We start from the raw sequence: 26,866 nt of genomic DNA on the forward strand, positions 1-26,866 counted from the left end.
TGCAGCAGTGTGGTAGTGGCATGGAGAGCAACACCTTGTAAATATGGATTATTTTGAACCTTTAAACAATGTTAGTCCCAGAATTCAAATATTGAGCTGGAAAATAAGCAAAATACACTGGATTGAAGGGTTAACCTACAAAATAAGCCCAACCTCCAGAGTGCGGATGTGAAAATGCATCAGGTACAGGAAGCTGATGGAAATAATGGGAAATTATTCAGTCAAAGATTCCTTCAGTGCATAATTTCCAATAATATTCAGAAAATGGAATTCCAGCCAGTACACCTGCCTTCAGCCGTCTCTCTCCAGCCCTTTGGGGACATTTAATAAAGAAATACTAACAATGGAGATTTACTAAAAAGATTCAAACGGAGGCTGTATAGAAACATGATTTCTTTTAAGATCTTGCTGCATGCTTGATTTAATACATGTGTATATTTTCTTTGTGTGACTTCATTTGAAATTTAGCTCCGAATAAGCTCATAAACTTTGTGTAAAATGTGTACAGTCTTGCATAATTAACGTCCTGTATTCACGTAGTGTACAAAAGATGTGTGTGTGTGTGTGTGTACGCGCACGGATGTGTCTAGGTACCACATCTGTGGTTCAAGCTTCCTTTTGTTTTCACAGCAGAGATGGGCTGATTATAAGCCTCCTGTCACCAGGACACACACAGCAGATTAACACAATACCACACTACAGTACACAAACAGAGGGGGATTTTACATATGTTAAAAGGGAGGGGCAGGAGGGTGTAGAGACTACACTTAAGCACACACACACACACACGCACGCACACTGTAAAGGGGTGTAATCAATAGCTTCTTTGTCCACCTTCACTCTTAATCTGCGGCTGATCTAGAACCACATCCTTGCACTGCTGCTACTCGCTTCACGCCTCTTCTTTCTTCTCTCCTGTAAGAAAAGACAAATATGGATGTGATTAGGAGACTGAGAAAAACCAGATGTGTCCAGCAGCTAAACTGTAACACACAGATGGAAATGCTTGGTTTGTACTTTTACAACCAATTACTTTAGACTGGAGAAAAACTCCAGCAAAACTGAGCTGTCGTAGAAGGAGGTGTTAAAAAGCCTCTGTAAAAGTTCATTATTTTTTCCTACGAAGGCACCACATAAAGTCACATATATGTGAGCTGAGCTAGTGAGCCAAAAAGAGGCAGATGTTGCAGCAGGGTGGGAAGAAAGTACATTGGCAAAGAGAATTCAGAACAACTTCACAGTGTTGGTCAAAAAAGAAAGAAATCTGGCTGCTAAAAGAAAACAAACAAACAAAATCATCTCTTGGTAGTCGAACATCAGTTTCAGAATGATATGAAATCAGTTGTTTGGTAGCGGATATGTACTATTGTCTTAACTCAGCTCCAGGGTTGCTTTGTTTTCACTGTTCTGACAAATGACAACTGTTCTGACTCAGAAGTTTGAAAATAATAAAATAATTTTATCTACATAGCACCAAATCACAACGACAGCTGCCTCAAGGCGCTTCATATTTCAAGGTAACGACTCTACTGTTATTATTTAGTCTGATCCCCTACTATCTTCCTAAGATAGACAGGCTGCAAGGCAGGATCTTTATTTGCTCAACTAAATCTATTAAATACTTACTCCCATGCTGGTTCAGCATTGGTCTCTGTTTGCGTAGCTCTTTGGTCACACAACTGAACAAAAATAAAACAAACACAAAGAAGAGGAGGAATTCTGGCCCACTCTTTTTTGCAGAATTGTTTTAATTCAGCCACCGTGGAGCGTTTTTAGCATTGAAGGCCTGCTTAAAGTCTAACAAAGTATCTCAATCTGGTGTGAGTCTGAACTTGACCGCAGAATTCCAAAACCTTCCTTTTTAGGCTCCTATATGACTTTCAGACCTGTCCAAGTATCCTTGTGTTTATTTTACCCTTACCTGTCTCTGTCAAGCTGGTCTGCCTGCTTCAAATTTTCACCCTCCGGACCTACCTGCCTGCTCAGCCTCCCATTGATCAAGTTTGAACAGCTCTGACCATTGGCTCCCCCACTAACTCAATTGTGAATCAAAAACTCAAATTCCCTTGGAGAAACCTCCCTTTGTAACAATAAAACCTGTCAACTTTGAGCCGTTGTATCTCGTGAGCTTCTTTGGAGTCAGTTTCATGCTTACAGCTGTCACGGTGATAACAGAAGCACAATGACCAAAACTTCTGCACCAAAAATGCTGTTCCAGATGGTTCAGACCAACTCTAACCTCAACGCATGCTCCTATAAATTATGCATGCATATATGTTTTAGCCTCTTTCCTCTCTTTGCTTGTCGATGCTTAAAGACACATAGTGACATGAAACACAATGAACTTGAAGAAAGAAGCCTGTTTTGAGTACAGATATTTGTGTAAAAATGCATACATTAAATGCAAAAAGTCATCAAAAAAATTAAAACCCAAGTACAGATACCTGAAAATCTTACTTACGTATAACACTTCATACAAATATTTTTTTAACTCCACCTCTGGGGCTCTATTTCCCCCAGGTGGTGTCTTTCCCATAGTCTGAACTCTTGTCTTAGGTGTGTTTTGCTGGTGGGACCAGATCAGTATCCGTTTACACCATAGACAATAGTCCTCTGTTGTTTCTTTCCATTTTCTTCCCTCTGCTCGCTCACTCCTCTTTCATCCCTCTGGCATTTTACCTCCTTTCACCAAATTACCCCTCTACTTCCTCGCTCTCAACAAGCCCTCACTTTTTTGTCCTCTGCTTCAGTTTTTACTCCGTCTGTTACTCTCATCTGTGTCCTTTGACTTTGGCCTAAGTGGACGTCAGTTCAGATCTTCCACAGCATTCTATGGTATCACAGGGCTATAAGAGTTATATGACCCTGAAGAGCTCTACCGTGTAGCCTTCAGAGGGTAAACACTAGCTGGGAGTTCACTGTTAAGCTGCAAAAATAGCTGTTTTGGGCAAAATGACTCAGTTCAAATGAAGCCAGTAAACTGACAGTTTTACTCATTATGTGATCGCAATTCCCAAAACACCATGACTACATGGAAACACTCTGTTTTCCTCTGGACATTTAACGTGACACACCACTGATTTTACAGGTCAGCTCATGTAGAACTCTCTGTAGTATCGTTCCATGTGGTTCTGCAGAAGGTTTTTCTGGCATTTCTTGGCTCGGCTTACAGGCTTTCGGTAAGCTGAGCCGAGCCCGTGACGTGGGCATGGGTTTTATCCATTCATGTAGGACTAACAAAAGTTAGAAGCTATTTAGCGGCATTATAATGCAAGATCCCACGCATGTGGCTGTAGCTCAGGTGGCAGAGCGGATCAGCCACTAACCAGAAGGTCAGTGGTTCAATCCCAGGCTGCTCCAGTCAAATATCCTTGGGCAAGATACTAACCCCATGTTGCTCTCTGATGCATCCATCGGAGTGTGAATGTGTATGAATGTTAGATACTTAGCACTTAAGCTTAGAAGTGATTGGGTGAATGAATTAGCTGTATAAAGCAAATTCAGCATGTTTTACTTTCTGATTTAAAAAGTTACAGACGCTACATCGATGTCAGATGAGATAATTTACTGCAAGGCAGACACTGTGTTCCTGTCCCTGACATTGTGTTGCAAAAGGCTAACTGATAGTGTAGAGATGTGAGAAAAGGCTACTGCTTCTGCCCACCGTCGCTCATTCGTATTTAACACGAGGCACTTGTGCTCTTATCTTTAAAACTGAGCCAGAATGAGGTCTGAAAATATACAAATATTGCTCCTTCTTCTTCTTCAAAACTTCAAAACAACGTAGAAACACCATAAGAATGAAGGAATGCAGACTAATAACCAATAACGCAAAAATGTTTATCTTCAAAAATGAAGCATTTGTTTTGATCTAAACAGTACTAGGTGACCTCATCTGTAATTATGCAATGTTTGGGGAAAGTGACGTACCTGCTTAATATTCGTGTTTATTTCACATCAGCACATTAAAAATAGTAAACAAGGTTGTTTGTTTTAGCCTTACACTTTTGCAGTCGTCGCGTTTTTAAGCATCACGGTCTGTTCTGATGTCCTAAAGTTCTGACCTGCCTTCCTCCTGCAGTGCTGCTGAGCTAAATCTGGGATCTCTCCATGCACTTTGTGCTGTATATAGGTTGGTCCCACATTAGTAACTAAACTGGGTTAGTTCTTCCAGGGCCTGATCTATTATGTGCCATGGATTCTGAGGGCCCAAATACCTCAGGGACAGTATGCCTAGTTCATTAAAATTCTGTCCCTCATGAGGAAATGTGCTGAACTGACTAAAAATACAAAGTGTTTGGTGGTAAGTAGAGCAAGTGATAGTTACTTTTTCAAATATCAGTTATCACATCTACAGATAATTATTGATTCCCCATCTACAGTGAGCTTAACAACATTTTAGAGCTGTTCAGCTCACAGTTTCTGAGTTTACTTACATCAGATTTGCTGTTGTAGTTTGATCTCACTGAGGGCATCAACAGCTGTTTGTCAGGGTTTTTTTTTTACAGCAGTAGGGAGTTGTCAGAAAAATTCACTGTACAACAACAAGCTCAGAGGCTCAGAGTTACAATGAGCGTGAATATCATCTTAAACCATCCATCCATTCACTTCCGCTTATCCTTTTCAGGGTCGCGGGGGGCGCTGGAGCCTATCCCAGCTGTCATAGGGCGAGAGGCGGGGTACACCCTGGACAGGTCGCCAGTCTGTCGCAGGGACAGACAACCATTCGCACTCACATTCACTCGCACATTCACACGTAGTGGCAATTTGGATTATCCAATTAACCTATCCCCACAAGCTGCATGTCTTTGGACGGTGGGAGGAAGCCGGAGTACCCGGAGGGAACCCACGCAAACATGGGGAGAACATGCAAACTCCACACAGAAAGACCCCGGCCTGATGGTGGAATTGAACTCAGGACCTCCTTGCTGTGCGGCAACAGTGCTAACCACCGTGCTGCCATCATCGTAAACCATCTTGATTAAAAAAATTGCTAATAATACTTTGTATTTGCTATTGTACTGTCACTGTTTCCTAACAAACTGCTATAATCTGTCTCGAACCCTCTGCAAGAAAGGTGTACGATACCAGGCATGCGTTCCATTAGTAGGTTTGATCTTATATGAAAAGACAAACCCTTTCCCTCAAAGTAGGACGTGACCACCTCAGAACACTGTATTGAAGTGTAACTCACTGTGACAATGTTACCTTCTTTGATTGTATCTGTAGGTCCCACAGTTTGTCTGAGATGGCGGTGGAAAGTGGGAGTCACTGGAAGGCAGCGCGAACTGTCCGGTCACTGAGCGGCTGGGTGGGACGGAAGTTGTCCCCCAGCATCCCATCATTCCCTTCTGGCAGCTCCGCACCTTTGACGTGGGACCGTAGTCTCCGAAACTCCTCAATCTGCAATGACAAAGATGTTTACACAGAAACTGAGGGAGTCTGTTGAGGTCTTGGAGACGCAGGGCTACTTTTTCACCAGAAAATCCTCCTTTCTGAATTTTAGAATTATCATAATTTACTTTAATTTAATTTAAAATGCTCTGATGTCTTACCCTGTGTTAGAATAGAAATCTTCTTTTTTCTTTTTTTTACCACAACAAGAGGAGCACTGTGGTGATTGAGGGTTTAGGTTCCACTGTGCTTTCACTTTTTATTGCATTGTGTCGCTGCAGGTATTTATTCATATCTAAGGAAAAAAATCTGACAAACTGTCAGCTGTAGGAGAAAGTCTTCAGAGCCTCACTTTCACCTTCCTAAAAACAAGCTTGTGGGTATAAAAAGGAAGGACTACAGTTATGTGTGATTCCTCATAACAGAGAAAGTGGAGGAGTTATTTCTGGTGATTTCACTATTTGCTTTGGGTTAGCATGTCAGATGGACAAACGAACCATTTTTACTCATCTCTGAATACAACAGCTCGACAGGTCATCTACAAAAAAGAGCATTCTGGGCTTTTTATAATTCTCAGATCAGAATAATCTTTCACCTGACTTCCTGTTCATGAGAAAATGTTGCAAGTGCAGATTTGATCTACACACACATACTGTGCAGGGGGTAGCAATATCAGGCAAAACAAATATGAGGCTTTTTATGCAGCCGTGCAGCTGTTTCACAGAGGAAAGCTTTATAGCACGCTGTCAAAGTGCATTTCAACATACTAACAACATAGTTGGCATAGTAACTGCCTGATATGCATACACATTCACTGAGCACACACACACACACACACACACACACACAGAGTCAATAATAGCCGGATGTTTGAGGTGTGTATTCTAGGTAAGAAGGACCTGCTGTTTGAAAATACTTGCTGTGGTTACAGAAAGAAGAACAGTAAAGTGCAGCACAGTACATGAGTAGGCATAAAAAACAGCATACAGGTCAGTGTGCTGGAGTTAACTGTGTTTTTTTACACTTTGCTTTTTTACTTTAAAGTGATGTAGAGAGAAGTGTAATGGAAAGGGTGGCAGGTGAAGGTCGCATGTATAGCATAGTTAAAGGACTATATTATTGTAGTGTAACCCACTGCTTGGGCCTGCTTATCAACTGGTGAGAAACTAGAGCTGCTGTCTGAACTGCCTAACACTTGGCAGGTTTTATACTTACGCCCCTCATAAAACCAGAACCCAACTGAAGATTCTTCTGTTTTAGTGTTTGCTTTTAGGACTTCTGTTTGTGCGCTGCAAACAAGAAGCACTAATAGTTGCAGAAGGAGCCATAAAAATGGCTTAACTTAAAACTTTAAACACATACTATATACCACCTGTTTGCAGGATTGGCTTTGTTATCATCTAAAAATAAGAAAATTAATCATCTTTAACCCATTGATTCTTTCCAGCTTTTATTATTCACAATAGGGCATGGCCTGAGGGAGCCTGAAGTCATCCTTTCTGTTGGCATTTCTGCAGGTTCAATGGAGCAGAAAGCAGGGAACATGAAAGCCTGAATTAAATGTCAGATGGTTTCTGTCATCATCCTTTACATCAGGCTGCTGGAGTAAAGCATGAGAGACCCAAAGGCTAAATTCAAATAAAAATGTATCAAAAGAAACTTGACAGACTTATTGATTGGTAGTGAGTGTAAAGGTTTCCTGTACTGTGAGTAACTGCTAGAGAGCTGTGGGCTAGCATTACTGTGCAATTTAAAAATACATACAGGGCTGACATATTGATCATATAAGACAGGATGAAGAAAATGAGAAACCCCCTCAAACATGAACAATACAGACACTGAACGCAGTAGAAGAGCCACGCCAGTAAAAGCAATGTAACTGATTGGCTTACACTTGCCATGGGTAGCCGTTACCATGTATGATTCATGGCCTATAATTTTGCTGATGTCTACTTTATTTTACTGCTGCAGCAGATATCTATAAGTTGTCTCATAAGAGAAAAAAATGCCGATAAACAGACTATTCACTAGTAACAGAAATTTTGTATATCAGTGTTAGGCTAATATTCTTAATATTCACCACTTAATACATAGGTGTCAAACTCTGGCCCGCGGGCCAAATTTGCGAAGCCATACCAAATTACTATTAGAGCTGGCCTACTGGTATTATACAGCTAATATATATATTATTTAGTATTAAGCTTTGCTTGTTCCATATTCAGTTTTCCAGCAAAACTTATTTGAGTCCATAAGAAATATGGACTCAAATAATAATATTTATTTTCAATAAATATTAATGTTAGCCCGCGACTTTGTTCCAGTTTTGAATTTTGGCCCACTGTGTATTTGAGTTTGACACCCCTGCCATAAGTCATTGTTGATTTTGTCTTCACTCTCCATCCCCTGCAAAGCTGCACCTGTGATTCTGCGGCTGCTCGCTGATGAGCTGACAGATAAGATCTTTTCTTATCCTCTGCATCCTTACCCTATCACCTCTACCTCCCACAGGGTGCCAGCCTGCCCTGTTGAAACACTATTTTTTTTAGTATTTCAACTGAAAAAAATAGAATGCCATTGATCAAAAATAGAATTCCTTTGATCCAAAGTAGAATGCCTTTGATCCCTTGTGATGTCATCATCTTGCTGAGAGAGAAAACCCTTAAATAGGAGCTTTGCTCTGTTAAACTTTGCTGCTCAACGGACCTTGACCTGACAGTAAGCAAACCCTTTTGGAGAGTTTTGAGAGAATTTCGCGTTACTTAGCAATTCACTAACCAAGCCGACACATTTCACCATGTCAGCTAACCCATCCTTCTGCTCAAATGAGCTTGGAATAGTTAAAGGGAGCATTTTGGGAAACCACTACAAGGTAGAGGCTTTCCTTGGAGAAGGGGGCTTTGGTATTGTAGCCAAATGTCGTGATACCATGACCAACCGAGCTGTGGCTATTAAAGTCAACAAGAGCGACCCTGATATTCTGCAACAGGCAAAACTGGAAATTTTCATCCTGGAGCAGCTGAGAAGGTTGGATCCAGATGCCGCCAACATTGTCAAATGGAACGGCTTTTTCCACGACGGAGAGCGGGTTTGCTTAAAGTTCGAACTCCTTGATCAATGCCTGTGGGACTATATAGGGGACCGGAAAAACCAGGGTCTCCCCATAAGTGAAGTCAGGCCAATTTTAGGTCAGCTCACAAATGCTCTGTCCCACCTGGGTTCTGTGGGAATAGTGCACGCTGACCTCAAACCTGGAAACATCATGGTTGTAAACCGCCATGAGTCTCCCATCAAAGTCAAACTTATAGACTTTGGCCTCGCATGTCCTGCGTCTGCAGTGATGCCTGGTGACCGTGTGGGGACGGTTGGTTATAGTGCACCTGAAGTTATGCTTGGCCTTCCTTATAACGAAGCATGTGACATGTGGTCTCTGGGGCTGGTGGCTGTGGAGCTTGGTACAGGGGTGCCACTCTACCCTGGAAATGAAGACTATGATGTTTTGAAATTCATCATAGAGACTCAGGGTCAGCCACCAGATCATGTTCTAGACTCTGGCGTGTACACTGAAGACTATTTCATTGAAGACAACGACAACCAACAGCGTTGGACATTTAAGACTGACCAACAATTTCAGTACAAGACAGGACATGAGTCCCTGGAGACAAGATTCATAAAACTGACGCGTCTCGATGACCTCGAACAAGTAATGATGTTTAAAAGAGGACCTGAAAATGGCCAACGTTTGTTTGTAAGCTTAATTAAACAGATGTTGGCCTTGGATGCAAACCAGCGCATAACACCGTCGGAGGTTCTCCGGCATCCCTTTTTCAACCCTAAGAGTTCCCCTTGCATTGACATGAGTGCTGAAAGACCACAAAACCCTGTGGTCTTTCAGCACCCTTCAAACTTGAAATGCAAGAGATCAGAGAAAATCAACTGCAGTTTTCAAAACTCGGTTGAATTTTCTCAGCAAGTATTCGTACACACGTCAGCCAGCCCATCCTTCAGCTCAGATGAGGTTGGAATAGTTAAAGGGAGCATTTTGGGAAACCACTACAAGGTAGAGGCTTTCCTCGGAGAAGGGGGCTTTGGTATTGTAGCCAAATGCCGTGATACCAAAACCAACCAAGCTGTGGCTATTAAGGTGAACAAGAACCGCACTGATATTCTGCAACAGGCAAAAAAGGAAATTTTCATCCTGGAGCAGCTGCGAAGGTTGGATCCAGATGCCGCCAACATTGTTCAATGGAACGGCTTTTTCCTTGACAGAGAGCGGGTTTGCCTGAAATTTGAACTCCTAGATCAATGCCTGTGGGACTACATACGGGACCCGAATAACCGGCGTCTCCCCATAAGCGAAGTCAGGCCAATTTTAGGTCAACTGACAAATGCTCTGTCCCACCTGGGTTCTTTGGGAATAGTGCACGCTGACCTCAAACCTGGAAACATCATGGTTATAAATCGCTATGAGTCTCCAGTCAAAGTCAGACTTATAGACTTTGGCCTCGCATGTCCTGCGTCTGCAGTGATGCCTGGTGACCGTGTGGGGACAGTTGGTTATAGTGCACCTGAGGTTATGCTTGGCCTTCCTTACAACGAAGCATGTGACATGTGGTCTCTGGGGCTGGTGGCTGTTGAGCTGGTTACAGGGGTGCCACTCTACCCTGGGAAAAAATATTATGATGTTTTGAAATTCATCATAGAGACTCAGGGTCAGCCACCAGATCATGTTCTAGACTCTGGCGTGTACACTGAAGAATATTTCACAAAAGACAACTACAACTACAACCAACAACGCTGGACATTTAAGACCGCCCAACAATTTAAATACGAGACAGGATATGAATCTTTGGAGACAAGATACATAAAACTTAAACGTCTGGATGACCTCGAACAAATAATGATGTTTAGACGAGGACCAGAAGATGGCCAACGCTTATTTGTCAGCCTAATTAAAGACATGTTGGCCTTGGATGCACACCAGCGGATAACACCCTCTCAGGTTCTCCGGCATCCCTTTTTCAACCCTGGCCTCTCCAACAGGTTCCCAAGTATCAACATTGAAAAACCATACAGAGTCAATCTCCAGCATGGCATCTTCCACCCTGGACAAAAGTGATAAAAACACAAACTGGGGTTGGAAAAGGATATTAACAGCAAATTACACTGGAAATATTAATTAATTAAGCTGCTCCAATAATTATCACTTTGGCTTTTTTTTTTTTTTTAAATTTTCACTCCCCCCACCCCAACCAGTCGCGGCAGATGACTGTCCCTTCCTGAGCCTGGTTCTGTCGAAGGTTTCTTCCTTTTTAAAGGGAGTTTTTCCTTCCCACTGTCGCTAAATGCTTGCTCATAGGGAATCTTCTGATTGCTGGGGTGGCCAAAACTCTAGGGGAAGTAACAATTCTTGTGAAAATTTAAAAAAAAAAAAAAAAGCCTACCAATATTCAAAGCAGAGCAGCGGACACCTTACCATCACATCAGTCCTTTAATCCGACCTAAAACACCATGTTTACAGAAATAAATTCCATACAAATTGGAAATAAATTGTTGTTTTTGATTGTTTATAAATATATAGTGCTACCCTTCAGCCTCCTAGTAGACATACCTGTGTTATAAACAGTGTTGGGAAGGTTACTTTTAAAATGTATTCCATTACAGATTACAGAATACAGAATACATGCCCCAAAATGTATTCTGTAACGTATTCCGTTACGTTACTCAATGAGAGTAATGTATTCTGAATACCTTGGATTACTTAATATATTATCATGCTGTTTACAACTACATGAATGTACTATTGCTGTGATTTATTACTGTTACTGAAGGTCCGCGGCTCCGAACCGTAGTAAAGGGACCTCTGGCTAATACGGTGGGTTCTGTGTCGGGCTCGTAGCCGAAAACTAGCTTTACTTTGTTGTCTGGGTCAACTTTGCTAGCGAGAGACAGAGAGAGGCGTTGAAAGGCTGCTCCAACAGAACTTATTGTTTTTGGAGGAAAACACGAACACGATGTACAGTCGAGTCTTAATAGCTTACTTACAACTGGGCTCGTCAGGCACTCTTCTTGGCTGCAGTGGTTATTGTTATATTTACATGCTTCCAGCTCCCATTTTTGATCGATGACAGCTCGTACTTCTCCTTTTTCTCCCTCCATCGCTCACAGACACATAACGTGTATGGCAGTCCATTCTCCCTGCAGCACGGACTACACTGCCTATGATGCTACATTCTTTAGAGCTATACCTGTAGCATTCTGCCTATTAGCTTAGCACAACAACAACAAAAAGGCCTCTCTCACCCAGGAAACACGCACAGAGAGAGCGTCACCCTGTAACCATGGCAACCGTAACGCTGCCACCTGGAACAACAGAACGTAGCTGTCACACAAAACCCAAACAGTCCTGACCCGCCACAATATGAAACAGGGAAGTACCGCCGTGTAATCCATTTATTTCAACAAAGTAACTGTATTCTAAATACCACCTTTTTAAACGGTAATTGTAACGGAATACAGTTACTCATATTTTGTATTTTAAACACGTAACGGCGGTACATGTATTCCGTTACTCCCCAACACTGGTTATAAATGTGAAACTCCTCCGATTTTTGAAAAGTTGACCTCTGACCTTGAAGTCAAGGTCACTGATATTTAAGCTTCGCAGAGATTTTCAGTAGATGCAACCATGGTATTGATTTGAAAAATCTACACAATCACAAACTTGGATGTCCACAGCGCCTCGCCATATACCAAAGATTAAGAGGTGTTTTTTTCTAGGTTTTTATAAAGATTACAAAACACAAATAACAAAAATGTCAACGCTATTTTGATGTTGTCTAATGTAGTGCAAAAAAACAAAACAAACCCAAAATTTAATAAATAAAGTTTACAACAAAATTTTAGTGGTCCACAATGGGGTCAATGAACAGAATGAAGGAAGTAAGTCTTTTATATGACGAAGTAAGTCTTTACATTACAACTACATGAATGTACTATTGCTGTGATTTATTACTGTTACTGAAGGTCCGCGGCTCCGAACCGTAGTAAAGGGACCTCTGGCTAATACGGCCAGAGGAAAAAGAGTTTTCCTATTTATTTGTATGTTTGTCACACTTAAACATTTCAGATCATCAAACATTTTTTTCTTTTTTATGTAAAAAGAAAAATCCTTTAACTGTCCAGTTTTCTTGATGTTATGATGCTTCTACCTCTGGTTTGTCATTAATAAATCAGACTTTGGCTGCTGCAGCAGAAAAAGACAAAGAGAAAATGTGAGATGAGAGAGATAGCCTTTATTTGTCAGTTGCAGGTCTTTTGCCCACAACCGAGATGACAGTGTAAATGTAATCACACAAATCAGAGGTGCAGATTTACACTTTACCTGAAACAGAGCAAAAGTGCTTTTTAAATAGGTTAATGAATATTAAGTAATATAGGCTAGATGTCTGGACATTACTAGTTTCATTTGGGCCTTATGGGCCATTAGTCATCTGGCTTATTGCCAGTTACCAGCCAAATAGCTTGTGTATTTTATTATCTTAGTGTGTTAAAGATTCTAGTTCTTATTCTGGTCAAACTGTGCTTCATTATTTGTTTACAGCACAGCTACAGTTCCAGGTGACTTCAAGTGAAAAGGATACTACATGTCAATGGCCAGCAGCCTGTATTCAGTTTGAATATTGCAGTAAATGTACCTGGATCTGTTTCTATTGGGTTGTGAATTTGGTCTCACTGTTACATCCAACTTTTAGAGTGGGATAAAGACAAAAAGAAACAAGAGAGAATGGATTTGTAGTTAGAAATCCAAAGTTGCTTTTGTTTTGCCCTTAGCACTAAGCAGGTTATCAAATGTGGACAGAATGTTAGCAGAATCTTATAATTCTCATAAGATTCTGTTTTTGTGTCCTTCAATACAATGTGTTTATGTGTGACATACTGATATGAATCATAGTATCTTATGGAATTCCAAAAATGGCTGCCAGGACAGCTGCCACCACACTGATGTGACACACTACAAATCAACTCTTTGATGCTCTGTGCTGAGTCTGCACAATAACCTGCACTTAAACATTCATTTAATATCACGTGCACATATACACATACTGTCCCTCAAGAAGACACTGAGAAAAAATAAAGAATAACATTGAGACTAGGGATGGGTATCGTTTAGGTTTTATCCGATACCGGTGCCAAACCGGTACTTTTGAAACGGTGCTGGTGCTTAAACGGTGCTCAAACCGGTGCTTAAAGAATGGAGAACACAAAATTGGTCCAAAAACCTCTCATGTTTAGCTGTTTTTTTTGTAAAAAGATAACAATGTTAGCCTTTTCTGCAGCTATGGGGCATATATGGCATCACTCTTGGCTGGAAGCAGTGCTTAAACAATGGAAAAACACAAACTTTGTCCAAAAACCTCTCATGTTTAGCTGTTTTCCACTTTTTCTTTGGTCATTTTAGCCTTTTTGGCCAGGGTGAAGGGAGTATCTGCCATCAAACAAGAAGACAGCCGCATGTAGCTACGATGATGTTTGCTAGTTCACCTTACATGCATTAATGTAATAACGTGGTTAGCCTACTCAACGTAAATTACACACGAACAACATTAAGCTACTCACGCAGAGAAGAACGGCTGCTGCTGCCATCATCATGCGTCATCATTTCTGCTACACTAGCAGGGCTCCGGGTCTGATAACAGGCACCACACCCGCAATAGATGTGCATGGTGTGAGGTCTCGCAGCAAGCTATCAAATACGGCGCATTTCTCGGCTTTAAAAAAAAAACCCTATGCGTCGCCAGTGTTAGGGTGAGTTGTTAAATATTGTCGTCCTCCCCTCCCCAGATCTTTAAGATTCTGGGAGGGGGGCGGTAGTGTTTCTGATCACAGGAACACCCTCTATGAAGGTCTGTTTGATGTGGTAAATTTCCTCCCCTTTGTATGGCTTCACTGTGTTATCTAGGGTGTGGGGGGACTACCCTCTTTATGACCAAAGATGTTCCTGTGCTTTTATGTTATAGGACCCTTTGATACACACACACACACACACATTCTCACATAACACACACACAGTGCCTTGTCTTTGTAACCAAGGAAGTTACGTGTTGTAAACTATTGTTTATTGTGTGAACGTTGCCAATAAAAGGGAGCGAGAGGGGGCAGTCGGAGAGGTCATTTTGTGATGAGCTAAGATACCGACAAGGCCTCCCTTGCAAGTAAAAAGATCGATCGCTGTTGCCTTGTTTTTCTTTCATGGGAATAAGTTCTGGGATCAGCGGAGTTTGACTTTAGACCCAACAGCCAGCTGTTTCATCGGATTCGAGGTGTTTCCTCCTTTGACAGCATCACAGTATCACCTTAAAGCACTTGTTGCAGGCTGCTGAGTTTGCATATTTTGCTGTGAAGTTCAGCCAGACTTTTGACCGTTTCACCTTGGGCATTTTAATCTGTAGCTCTGCTCTAAAAGAACGTACGTACCTGGACCCGCCTACTATCCTCGGAAACGTAAAATGATTGGCTAGAATCTAAAGTATATCACAGCTTAGGAAAAAAAAAGCACAGAAATAAAGCACCGAAATGTGCGCTGCTTTTCGGTCTGGTTACTACCGTTTAGTACCCATCCCTAATTGAGACTGTAACTTTGCCAATAGATCTTGATGCATGCTCAGCCATCCAGGTAAGGAAATACTAAGAAGTTGATTCTGTTTATCTAGATGTAAAATTTTCAGTGAAAAATGAAAAATAAAAAAAAGACAGGTTAGCCTTGTTAGACTGTGAGATTTCCATCAGTAATGGGGGACATCTAAAAGTTGGTGTGTACCGTAAACCTACGAATACAGATCAGTATTTAAGGTTTCATCATCCACTGCTGCACAAACTGGGCGTCATCAGGACGCTGCAACATAGAGGGAACACCATCCCAACAGACTCAGCAGCCAGCGAAGCAGAAGAACATCGCTTCAAGAAGGCCCTGAGTAAATGTGGTTATCCCAGCTGGACATTTGTCAGAGCACCTAAAGAACAGGTGTCAAACTCCAGGCCTCGAGGGCCGGTATCTTGCAGGTTTTAGATGTGTCCTTGATACAACGCAGCTGATTTAAATGGCTAAATGACCTCCTCAACATGTCTTGAAGTTCTCCAGAAGCCTGGTAATGAACTAATCATTTCATTCAGGTGTGTTGACCCACGGTGAGATCTAAAACCTGCAGGACACCGGCCCTCGAGGCCTGGAGTTCGACACCCCTGACCTAAAGAAAGCTCCAGCTGATCCAGGAGAGAAGGGCAACCGCTGCTTAAGCGAAAACCTGTGGTCATCCTGTATGTGTCAGGAGTATCGGAACAGCTAAGACGCATTTTCTCTAAACACTGCATCCGTGGCTTTTAAACCCCAAAACACGCTGAGCCAAAAATTGGTCCACCCCAAGGATCAGGTCCCCTGACACAAACAGAGTAATATACTGTACGCTGTTAAGGAGGATTGCCAGGATTTATACATTGGGGAAGCCAAACAACCTCTGGCTAAGTCGATGGCACAACACAGAATAAGTAACTCGTCAGGCAAGGTCATTGATCAGTGGTTGTTGATCAATGGTCATGACAATTTGCTTACTAATGATCAAGAAACAGACCTCACAGCCCATTGTTCATTCAGTGGTGCTAGTTTAAGTCATTATGCAAATCTACTGTATATAAGGTTGGAAACCTGCAGTCAGCTGAGACTGAAGAAGTCACTTGGATCAGTGGCGAAACATTTCTCCCAGAAAACGCTACGTCCAGATGACCAGAATCAACTTTTTGCGACCACTTTATAGAGTTCCTGAAATGCTTTTATTGTGAAATAGCAGCAGGGTTTTGCAGCTTTCTGCATCTAGGGTTTTTTTTCTTTTCTTCTTATTATGAAAGATTGACAATTATACATTAACCCTTTACTGTATTCACCACTATATTCTCCACTGATTTCTGGCAAAATATATCCGTCTCATCAGCAGCTAAACACTCCACTACAATCAGCAGCTGATGCTGTAGCTTCTTCGGAGAAAACAGCTGCCTGAGGACTTTGCCTGTCAGGAACCCAAAACACTGAGCTGAATGGGCCTTTAAGGCTGAGATAATAATTCTGGGATTAAACAGAAGAAGAAAAATAAATAAAACAAAAAAAACTTAAAAAGGCAGAGGATGCTTTACTTTACCTGCTTTATTTGTTTTACCTGTAACTGTGAGATGGTGAGAGGGTAACGATAGAGAATCCAGGTCACATTCTCACTACAAGGTGGTGTAGTCAGAGATCCTTCATACACCCAGTAGTCTCTCAGTAATGGATCTGTGGGCAGGTTTTGTGGAAAAAGCAAACATCAGTTATACTTTGATGATATTGTTTCAGCTCTCAAGGCTGAACAAAAAACAATTTTTTCATCCCATCATGCAGTTGACTTTCTGAAATGAGGACATGATCTGCATTTTTGTTTTTCAACTTTATCTCACACCCACACAACAATCGTATGGGTGTTATCAGGAGGCAATAGCTACAAATCTGTATCAGTGCTCAAGACATTCTTGCTTACCAGGTAACAGAGTGTTGGGATTAAAGCAGGGGATTATCTTGCTCTTCCCCTGGTGGCATTAACACAAAGATAATTATTCTCATTGTACATGCATCTTACAAATCCAGCATCTTAAGATGCTTTCACCTGCTCTGATTTTTTTAAATTCAGTCACACCTTGTACTGCAGGTCCTGGAGAACTTCAGTGATGGCCTTCAGTCCCAGATGCTCTTTACCAATCTGATAAAAAAGCAAGCATGTTTGGTTTCACAACTGACAAAGTAGTCCTTATTTCAGCTTGAACTTATGTAGTTGATAACAATAATGCTACCAGTGATTGTGTTTAAGCAGGACTTTTATACTTTTATGTCTGCAGGAAGTAAACAGGGAATGAAGTAAGAATTCTGTTGAGAACAGGATGTGTGTAGTGTTAGGTCTGAGGTCAGGAATGTTTGGGGTTGAAGAAAGAGTGAGATAGCCACTGTTTCTTGTCAAGGTTTTTGAGCAGGTTTCTCAGCAGACTAGCTTTTCAAGAAGTCTACTGAGAGTTCATGAAAACCCGGTCTCATTTCATTCCTTATGGAGTGCATTAAGTATGTAAATCAGGGGAATTTCACAGGAACGTGGCAAACAATACATTCCAAACTGACTCATTCTCAGGTCACACCAAGCATATCTAGAATTTATCTGATCACTCGTTTAGGAAAACAGCTTTTACAATGCTAGGAAGGAAAGCACATTAAAGGCTGATAAAAGCAAATGTTTATAAAAGTGCATGTCAAGACTAGACTTAAAACGGGCATTGTGGCTCAGTCCCAGTTTAGGGAGCCAGCATATAACTTAGAACTGCACAGAAAGACAGCACCTTTTACTTTGTGTTTAACTGAGCATTCACAGGCTGCATAAGATGTCACCAAACACTCTGTAGCTGGATCATATACATGGAAAATGGGACAGCCTTTTTAAATGGCACTTCCCCTGAGCTACACTTAACAGGGAGAAATGGTGTGTTTAAGTGTCTTTTTTTAAGCATGGAGAAATAAATGCATCTGTTTTATGAAGAAATGTATTTAAATTTATGTTATATTTTGGGGGGGGGGGGGGGGGGTTATCTGTATTTCTTTCTTTCTTTTAAAGTTCTTCAGTGGAAGCTTTACAGACATTTTCAAACATTTAAAAAATGCAATATATCAAGCAATAACTAGTTTTGACAATGTCTGTCACACTGGGAACAGTGTGATGATTTTCTGCTGGTAAGCCTCGGTTGCATTCATGTAGATTTTGCTTTGACCTGCCTAAACATTACTGCAGAACGCGTATTTCTCTGTGGAGAAAGTATTCCTTAATGCCACTGATCTTTTTCAGTAGGATAATACACACAACACTTGACAAAGAGTTCAAAGTATTGGGCCCCCAGATTTCCCAGTTCACAATAACAAGTGTATGTGGAATGTGCAGGAAAAACAACTTCATTCCATGAATGCTCCACCTCCTAACTTCCAGGACTGAAAAGACACTGACTTTAACGATGTTTCTGACTGACATAGAAAATAGTTTCTTGGCTATGAATAAACAGACATTGTAAATCAATCCTTTATCAGGTCACTTTGCCAGCCTTCTGGCTCTGGATGCTTACCTGCACAAAAAGAGCTATGATAAGTACTCCATTCTTCTTCCCTAGAGCATCCTCCAGTGTGTTAAACAGAGTGCTGTTCCAGTGAATCAGATGAAGCTGCACACAGAGAAACAACACATTACAATCTGTGATTGAGCGGCATTTGCTGTAGAGAGGACAAGTTGTGAGTGAGAAACCATCAGCTTGTGGTGACTGAAGGCTTTTTGTAAAGGCTTTCACATAAACAAAGGGACGTGTACAAAGCTTCGACCCTGAAAGCAGTAAATACAAGACCAGACTGAAGTTACATACATGATAAGACTTACAGCTGCCATGCTATGTGTCTCATTATAACAGACACAGTGGAAAAAACATTAATGTATAATATCTTTGTGATCTCTGAGCTGCCTGTTTCATTATCAATAGCCTTCTGCACTGATAACTGCTAATGTGTTTTGTAAAAGGAAACATAAGCTATCTTAAAAGGGTAGTTCTGCTGCTACAAACAGGAATGGAAAGAGACACTGAGCTATACTGAGAATAATATCTGCAATAGATTGAGCTCAGTACAATCGGCACAGTAAACTGTATTTACCACTGTCTTCAAATAAGCCAAGCTGTCTTCACACAATTTTCCCTTGTTGACTACGGCCCAACAAACACTAAAAATGGGAAAATGGGACATTTGTAGACCAGCAAGTCAAATGTTTTGTTGTCAGATTCATTTATTTTTGGTGTCCTAATAATTAGGAATTTATTAGGTATTTACCTTGAGGTCCAGTAAAATGCCAGATATTATATTGTGCAGGAACGTTATCTAAGAAAGTTCACCAGGATTTATAACATTAGTATTTGAAGATGGAGTCCAGTTTTGGGAAATGCAAAGTTGTTGTAGATGACAAGATAAAAATGGGATTGACCTAACGTGGAGTAAAAACCAAAGTAGAAACAGCTGACACGTTTGTAAACAAAAAGAAAATGAAAATATAAATGTATGTTTTTGGATGGAGTGGTACAGTTTCTTGATGAACTGTCAGAGAACGCACCGTAAAGATTTCACAGACACACGGAGTCACAGAATGTGTGATTATGACTGTGGAACAATGCTATTCGGATATCAAAGCGGATACTTTTCAAAGAAAAAAAAGATTTTGTCTTCAAGGACTCATCAAACTACAGTGTTAGCTGAAGACAAGAAGTCTAAACAAATCAGTGCATTTCTTTGGTGTTTGGGGTGTGCTTCGTGGTTATGGCCTTGCTTTTTTCTCTTTTTTCTCCTTGGTTTACCTCCATAGGGAAAGCCTTGAAGTTGACCGTGTGCTCCGATCCTCTTTGGTTCTCTTTGCCCCAGTGGAATCGAACCTCGTGAAGCTCATACTCGTGATCGCTTGGCAGTGGACCTCCAGTAACCACTGTCACAGGAAACCAGAGGGTTTATGATCAAGCACGTACAGGAAGAAGGCTAAATAGGTCAGAATAATAGTCGGTGTGAGAGAAAGGGGTCATTTGTGATGCGATGCAACTTTTTTGGTTTTCCCTTGTGAGAAAAATATACATTAATCACCTCCTACCAAACCTCGAAAACTATACATGCATCCTGTTTCAAAGCAGTTTAGTCAACAATTTGTGTTTGCTGATATGATGTCATGGCTGCTGGTAGTTACCTGACTTGGACTTGAGAATAATACGGACAGTGTGTCCATCATTGATCACCTCGCAGTCTCGACACACCACGTAGTTTGGTGACAATCCAACATCCAGGAGTGACGGATCGTAGTGAGCCTCCCTGGAGTTTAGATTAATGGGAGACTGGTACTCGCCATTGGCTGCTGGGAAATGAAGTCCCCATTCTACACCTTTATGAGCAAAAATAGGCATAAAAATGCACATGAAATAGAGCATACATTCAGATTATTGTTGTAAAATATAGGCTTACTAAGAACATGACCATTAAAAATGGTTGCACAGTTTTAAGTGTCCTGCCAAGTCACACTTAAAAATAAAGGGAACTGTTGCACCTGCTGTTTCAAAGTTCAAACTTTGACTAGCTGTAATATGTTACCAAATCATCATCTACACTTAATTTAAACAATATACACCACATAAAACAGCTCTCATGAAGGGCTTGGTCATTGCTAAATAGGCGTCCATCCTGTGCCTCAAATCAAGTACTTCCCTAAGTACCATTTGAGGTCAATAATGGCTTTCACTGACAGCTTTATTCAGAGCAGTCATAAGCAGCATCAAATATCGTTTATGGGTCAAAAAAATGAAAGCAGCATGGAAGTGGCTTAATCTGCATGCCATATGAAGGGTACCAGGTTGCAATAAGCCCTGCAACAGACTGGCGTCCAGGGTGTACCCTGCCTCTCAGATGAATGGATGGATGGATTGGATGGATATCTATGGTTACAAAAAGACTTCCGGTGAAGTCTAGAGGGAAAATCTGTAAAAACTTCCCTAATGAGTTCATAGAATCGGTCATAAAAATAGTAACACTATTTTTCTTCTTCGCTCAATGACATCAGTTTCTAACTTTCTGCAGTTTCGCTTCTGGATTTTTGGTGAAAGTTTGTACAATCTGTGATCAGATGCTGACAGCAGGCAGCAATCTAATCGCAGTCAAAGGTTTCAAATGCCATACTCACAACTCAGGTTTTAATTGGTGAACATGCAATCAGTCTAAATTCATGTAGGAAGGAAATATGTTGTGTACTTAATGTTGTGTGCCAGTAACACAAGTATCCAAATTAAGATACACCTTTAGAGATTTATTTTACCAACAGCTGGTCCAACCCAATCACTGACCCTGAAACTTAACCATCAATTCAGCTGTCATTCACTTTGGTCTTTTTCCCATACCAGAAAAAAAACCCTTCATGTTGTTAGCCATGCTAACAAAGCTCACTTGCATGGCTAGTGCTTGCTCACTAGCCTCGCAAGTGAGCAAACATGTACTAGACAGGGAATTGTATGATTAGAGTACAGTTACCAGTTAAGATTTCAACAAGTCATCCAACTTGACTGGCCATTTGCTCTTCCTACTGGAGGAACGTGGGGCTGTTTTATATAAGAGGGGAGTCAGAAATGTTTTTTTATCAGCAAGTCTACAAGCAGTAAAGTCATAACCTCTAATTATTATAATAAATATGGCAATGGTAGCCTAGTAACAATGAAAGCACATTTTATGGTACCATAAGTGGCACAACACAGACAACTGTTTGATTAGTATGAAGATGGATGGATAGTTATTTATTGGAGTTTGCTGCTCTCTCTCTCTCATATATATATATATATTTTATTACGGGTGCAACGATAAGATATTTTTTCGATACAAAAAAAAATGTTCATGCCTTTTTAATTTGTCATTTATTAAATTTATAAATATATATATTTTAACTCAAAAGTACAGTTTTTAAATTTAATGTTGCTGAAACAACAAAGTAATAAAAAATAAATAAATCTATCTGATCAAGGAATCACTCATCTTCGGAAAAGAGAGTTTATTACAGAGAAATGGGAATTTTATTCCAAAATAAAAGCTATACTATACGCTTCTTCTGGGCTATATTCTCAGCAGCATATTAAACATATCAGGTCCCCATAAGGAGAATCATGTGCTAACGGCTGTCTAAATGACTCGGGTAAAGTTTGTAGCATGCCTGCTTGTTGTTTTTGTCTGCTTCCACTTGTCTTTGCACTAGGATGATGTCCGAGTAAATGTGCAGTCATATTCGTTGTGTTCCCACAACTGTCAGTGTTAATCTCGTTGAAATGACGTTAACGCCACAACACGGCAAATCTCCGTTAACGAGCTACCGCAGATCACCCCGTGCTTGGGGCTGGACGGCCAACACGTTAACGAGCTAACTGCGCTAACGCACTAGTTCCCACCCATGTAATTGAGCATTGCGTGGCACATCCGACATACTGTTTTACTTTTGTCTATGAGGCGCTTACCTTCAGGGTCATACGTCACATGAAGACCAAAATAGTTCCAAACGCCAGATCTGAATGAGGGTGGGGGAGGATCAATTTGCCATGTTGCAACAAGAGCTTAACTTCTATCTCGCTAGCTTGCCCTGCGCTCAGTGAATCTGCATTCGACTACTCCGCCTAGGCTGCACTGTCGAGCGCAGATCCACTGAGCGCTCAACACAGACAGCATTGTCAGAAGGAAAGTTGATAAAATAATTTTTTTAGTGTAAATTTTGTATTGTTCATACATATGCATACCGAACCAAAAGCACTGTATCAATATCAATATCGATATGAGTATTGTTGCACCCCTAATATATATATTGTTGCACCCCTAATATATATATACATCTCTATCTCTCTATCTCTCTCTCTCTATATATATATATATATGTGTGTGTGTGTGTGTGTGTGTGTGTGTGTATATGTATGTATATATATATATATATAGAGAGAGAGAGAGAGAGAGAGAGAGAGAGAGAGAGAGCAGCAAACTCAAATAAATAACTATCCATCCATCTTGATACTAATCAAACAGACAAACAAATAATATCCCCTGAAGTGATATAAACTGAGCTGGGTGTGTGCTTGAGAGGAAAACGGTGGTTTCAGAAGAACGCTTTGCCTTCTCCTCATTCTGATCCTGAGTTTCTTTCTGCTTCCTCTCAGTGTCTAGTAAACAGGACTTCTTGCAGTGAGTGTGACAATGAGATTACTGTTCATAAAAACAAAATTAAGCAGACTGCAGTTGTAAAAACAGGGCAAGTCTGTCCTAAATGAGACAGATCACCTGTCCACAGCACAACACTGAAATATTTTGTAAGATAGTAAGGCCTTTGCTATCAGTTTAATAGAGTGTGAAGAGCAACAAGTGTAGAGAAAGTGATCCCACTGAAAGACAGAATTTGCTTCACTTTTCAGCTGACTGCAACAGTAAGAGATGTGTACAATGTGCACAACCTGCTGTGTTTTTAGAAAAAGGAACTACACACTGGCAGTATCGTGTTCATGGAAAGTCCAGAACACCCATCTGCTTCAAAGACAAGGAGCTCAGGCCTCACAGTGTGCCTTTCTGTTGGGACTGCAGATAGACGGTCCTCACTGGCTGACTATTCACACCATAGCAAAGAAGCATGGGGGAGTGGTCACATTCTCGCTTTCCTCAGCAACTAAAGCCTTAACAACAGTTTACTAAAGGCAGTGAGAATTTGAGTGGCACTACTAAATTGCGGATTGTTGCTTTAATGACCTCAAATTAAGGACTTAGCTTTGTGAGTAATTACGTTTTTTTGCTTCAGCCATTGGAAAAGAATTTGGTGTTGTTAACTTTAGTGTTAGATGATATCATTCTTATGTGTAAGCTAATCAAGAAATGACTGTGCCAGCTTGTTAGCCACACAGGCGTTAGAGACCTGTCGGTGGCCATCTGATAGCCACCACTCAGCAGGGAAAATGTGCACCTTCAGTGGTTGTTGGGGGTTCTGGCAGTGTCTGTGAAATCAACTGATCAAATCGCAGACCAGTTAGTCAGTGACCTTGTAATTTACTGGTTGCAGCAGAAAGATGTGCTTTTTTTAACTGGTTGTGGGTGGTTGCTGGAAGTTGCTGGCTGTTGTTATCAAGAAAGTGTTTGCAAGCAGATGTAAAGTGGTACACCAAAAACCTTCTTTAAGAAACCCCCTTTGCTTTACTTGATAGCACGCTGCCACCTTTGCAGCAGTTTATATGGAAGATGCTGTAATTTCTGTAAACACTTGCAAACTACTCACCAACTGTTAGTGAAACTAAGAGTGACGAAAATGAGAAATTGAGAACAGTCAGAGTAAAAGTTAGGGTTAGGGTTAGGGCTAACCCTAACCCAATTTATACTGCACTTGTTCCACTTTAACTAAAGCTTGTGGCATAAATGACAACTCTTTGTAGAAAAGTCTGTGTCTTCCATGCAAACTGCAGGTGACCAAAGCTATCACAAGCAGATTCTTGGTGTAGCTGATTTCACCCGGCAATAGCAGCAACAATTTGCCAGCAACATTTTTCCCTGGTGACCAGAGGTTGTCAGGGGGTCGACCAACCTCTAGGTCTATGTGACTGACACCTTAGCTAAGTCCTAAGAAAGGAAACTTTTGCTTATTACACAGCAGTAAGCTCTGTCAGCTCATGGCAAGGAAGTTCTGTGCTTGTGCTTATAAATTAAGATGAAGAATTTCCTGAGGGAACCTCTCATCTCCTCTTATCTAACCAGGTATTTGCATGTCAAATATTAGTCTTAGACATACATGGTATTCCATATAATTTAGTATACTTACAGTAAGAATTTCACAGTTCAGTGTGACAGTATATCCCTCGATGCTCAGTAAAAGCAGCATTAGCAGAAAGACAAAGTGAACACATAACTGTGTGACATACTGAAAGTATGACAGTAATATTTGTAACTTATGTTCAAGTGTTTATGTGCTTTATTCAGTTTCTCTGTAGACAAAGATATATGAGTGATATATGAGTGGCAGCTCTTAATGCCAAGTCATTTTTGAGTTTTATTGTATGAGTTGTAGAGTCCAAGGAAATCTTTGCTCTGACCAACAACTGTCTGTTGCAAGTCTCCTATACTTTTAGCAGTGCAGTGATAAACAGCTGGTTTGCTGGCAACTTGATATTGTTGCCAGCAAAAAGTGATATTGTTCTTGTGATATTTTTCTATATGACTGACTGTAAATCATGCCGTTCGAGCAACCTACAACATAGGAGATGAGAGAGTAAAACCATTAGTGGTGTTTTAAAAACATATTGGAGCCGGTGGTCTGACAGATGTTGTACAGTGTATGACCCAAATCCAACTAAAGAATCAAATTGCATTTTTTTAAAATGTTTTTAAAAAGTGTAAAGTTTTGGGTTGAGTCCCCCTTAAAACTCCTCCTGATCCTTAGCTTTTCACACATCTCCAGCATCCCTTCACATACTGAGAGAGCCCAGCCTACCTTCCTCATAGCCCCAGTCCAGCTCATCTTTCCCGGGGGTATAATCCGACTCCTCATTCACATTGTCAGCCATGGTGCTTTGCAGTCTACTCCCTGTGGCTAGAAACCAGTCTGTCCTCCCACTCACGGCTCCCCGTCACTCTGGTTTTAACTGGTTTTGGACACAAACTGAAGTCTGCTGGATGGATTCCCAGCTCAACAACAACTCTCTCTTTTCTTTGATGCAGTTTCTCTTTTCTTTCTTTTTTCTGTCTGTCTCTTCTTAACCCACTTTCTCACTCTCTCTTGCTCTCGTCCTCCTAAAGAGACAAGCTGATGATGTGTGCAGACTGTTCTGCCTCTCTGAGCAGCTCTTTACTCTGTGTTGCTCCACCTCTTTTCTCTCGCTACTTTGCTCTACTGTTATCTCTCTCTCTTCCTCTCTCTCTCTCTTCCTTTCTGTGTCTCTGCAGGTGTGCTTGCTCACCCTGGCATAAAATGTCAGAACAGTGTTTCTTTTTCATCTCCCTGCCCTGTATGCTCCCCGTGTTCAGAGGTGAAAATAAACTGTAAAGCATATCGGCTTTAATTATTTTTTCTTTCTTGATTTATTTGTTATGATCTTTTATCCTTTCTGCTGTTTTCAGAACCACAGTGGTTGTGTGTATGTGTGTGTGCTGGAATGCTGGCAGGAAGGTCGTGCTGGCGTTTCTGTTGGAGGTCACAGATACACCCTTGGGTGAAGGAAACAGCAGTGGTTGGGAAAACATGCAAAAAGTAGTATGAGGGTGAAAGTGAAAGGCCAACTCTACTTCAGACTTGATGACTTCAAGATGGACAAAGAAAATGGCTCTCAAACACCCACAGAAGCCTTTGGCTACAACTTCATGGCCTATCACAAATGAGTTTGAACACTGTCACCCTGTTATACATTCTTTAATTACCAGTTGTTGTCATTTGTAAGTTAACTATATATTTTTCAATTTTACTGTATTTTGGGAGGTGGAGTCTCAAATGGGACAAATAATTCATAGTATTGACATTTTTTCCTTTGTTCATTCCCTCCTTTCCTAATCCATATCCTCCAGGCTGCTCTCGTTAATTACCCTACATTCTTTATCAGGAAACTGTCCTTGGAAACTGTCCTCGGAGCAAGCTAAATGAAGAAGAGCTCCCTTGATGTGCAGGAGCATCAGCATTTAAAGAACAGCCAACCGGAGTGTCCTTCCCATCTGAAATTCCCAAAGTTACCAAATCATGGGATTTGCTAGATTTTCCAAGAGCCAAGAGGAAGTGCAGAAGTCTAATTTGCACTCAAATTTTTAAATTACACAACATATCCTTTTACTTAAGTAACAGAACAGGTTGTTACCCTCTGATTCCCAAAA

General features: G+C 40.9%; 2 protein-coding genes across 3 annotated transcripts; one reads left to right on the forward strand and one right to left on the reverse strand.

Moving 5' to 3' along the window:
- Positions 1-290: 290 nt before the first annotated feature.
- ca8 (carbonic anhydrase 8 (inactive)) lies at positions 291-25,844 on the reverse strand. 2 transcript variants are annotated; one of them, XM_087850687.1, is made up of 9 exons: positions 25,500-25,844; positions 20,211-20,396; positions 19,834-19,958; positions 18,568-18,663; positions 17,109-17,171; positions 16,953-17,001; positions 16,599-16,711; positions 5,209-5,403; positions 291-915 (listed from the first exon to the last, which is right to left on the reverse strand). In XM_087850687.1, exons 1-8 carry the CDS (start codon positions 25,570-25,572, stop codon positions 5,269-5,271), a joined length of 840 nt encoding a protein of 279 aa, XP_087706813.1. In that variant the 5' UTR covers positions 25,573-25,844; the 3' UTR covers positions 291-915; positions 5,209-5,268. The 2 variants fall into 2 exon arrangements, with proteins under 2 accessions (XP_087706813.1, XP_087706812.1); XM_087850686.1 differs by having other exon boundaries at positions 20,211-20,402.
- On the forward strand, positions 8,183-10,980 carry LOC148098758 (uncharacterized). The gene has a single exon (XM_087851460.1). It carries the CDS (start codon positions 8,189-8,191, stop codon positions 10,508-10,510), a length of 2,322 nt encoding a protein of 773 aa, XP_087707586.1. The 5' UTR covers positions 8,183-8,188; the 3' UTR covers positions 10,511-10,980.
- Positions 25,845-26,866: the final 1,022 nt, after the last annotated feature.

The sequence above is a fragment of the Neolamprologus brichardi genome, chromosome 14, assembly GCF_056152115.1.
Source record: "Neolamprologus brichardi isolate AB-2024 chromosome 14, ASM5615211v1, whole genome shotgun sequence".
Lineage (NCBI taxonomy): Eukaryota > Metazoa > Chordata > Actinopteri > Cichliformes > Cichlidae > Neolamprologus > Neolamprologus brichardi.

Bases quoted from the DNA above. Each gene is read 5' to 3' on its own strand.
- LOC148098758 (XM_087851460.1), top strand. From the start codon at position 8,189: ATGTCAGCTAACCCATCCTTCTGCTCAAATGAGCTTGGAATAGTTAAA.
- ca8 (XM_087850686.1), bottom strand. From the start codon at position 25,572: ATGGCTGACAATGTGAATGAGGAGTCGGATTATACCCCCGGGAAAGAT. The intron at 17,172-18,567 runs GTAAGCATCCAG...CTTTTTTATCAG, and splicing joins TCATAGCTCTTTTTGTGCAG to ATTGGTAAAGAGCATCTGGG. The intron at 17,002-17,108 runs GTGTGACTGAAT...TAATGCCACCAG, and splicing joins TCCAGGACCTGCAGTACAAG to GGGAAGAGCAAGATAATCCC.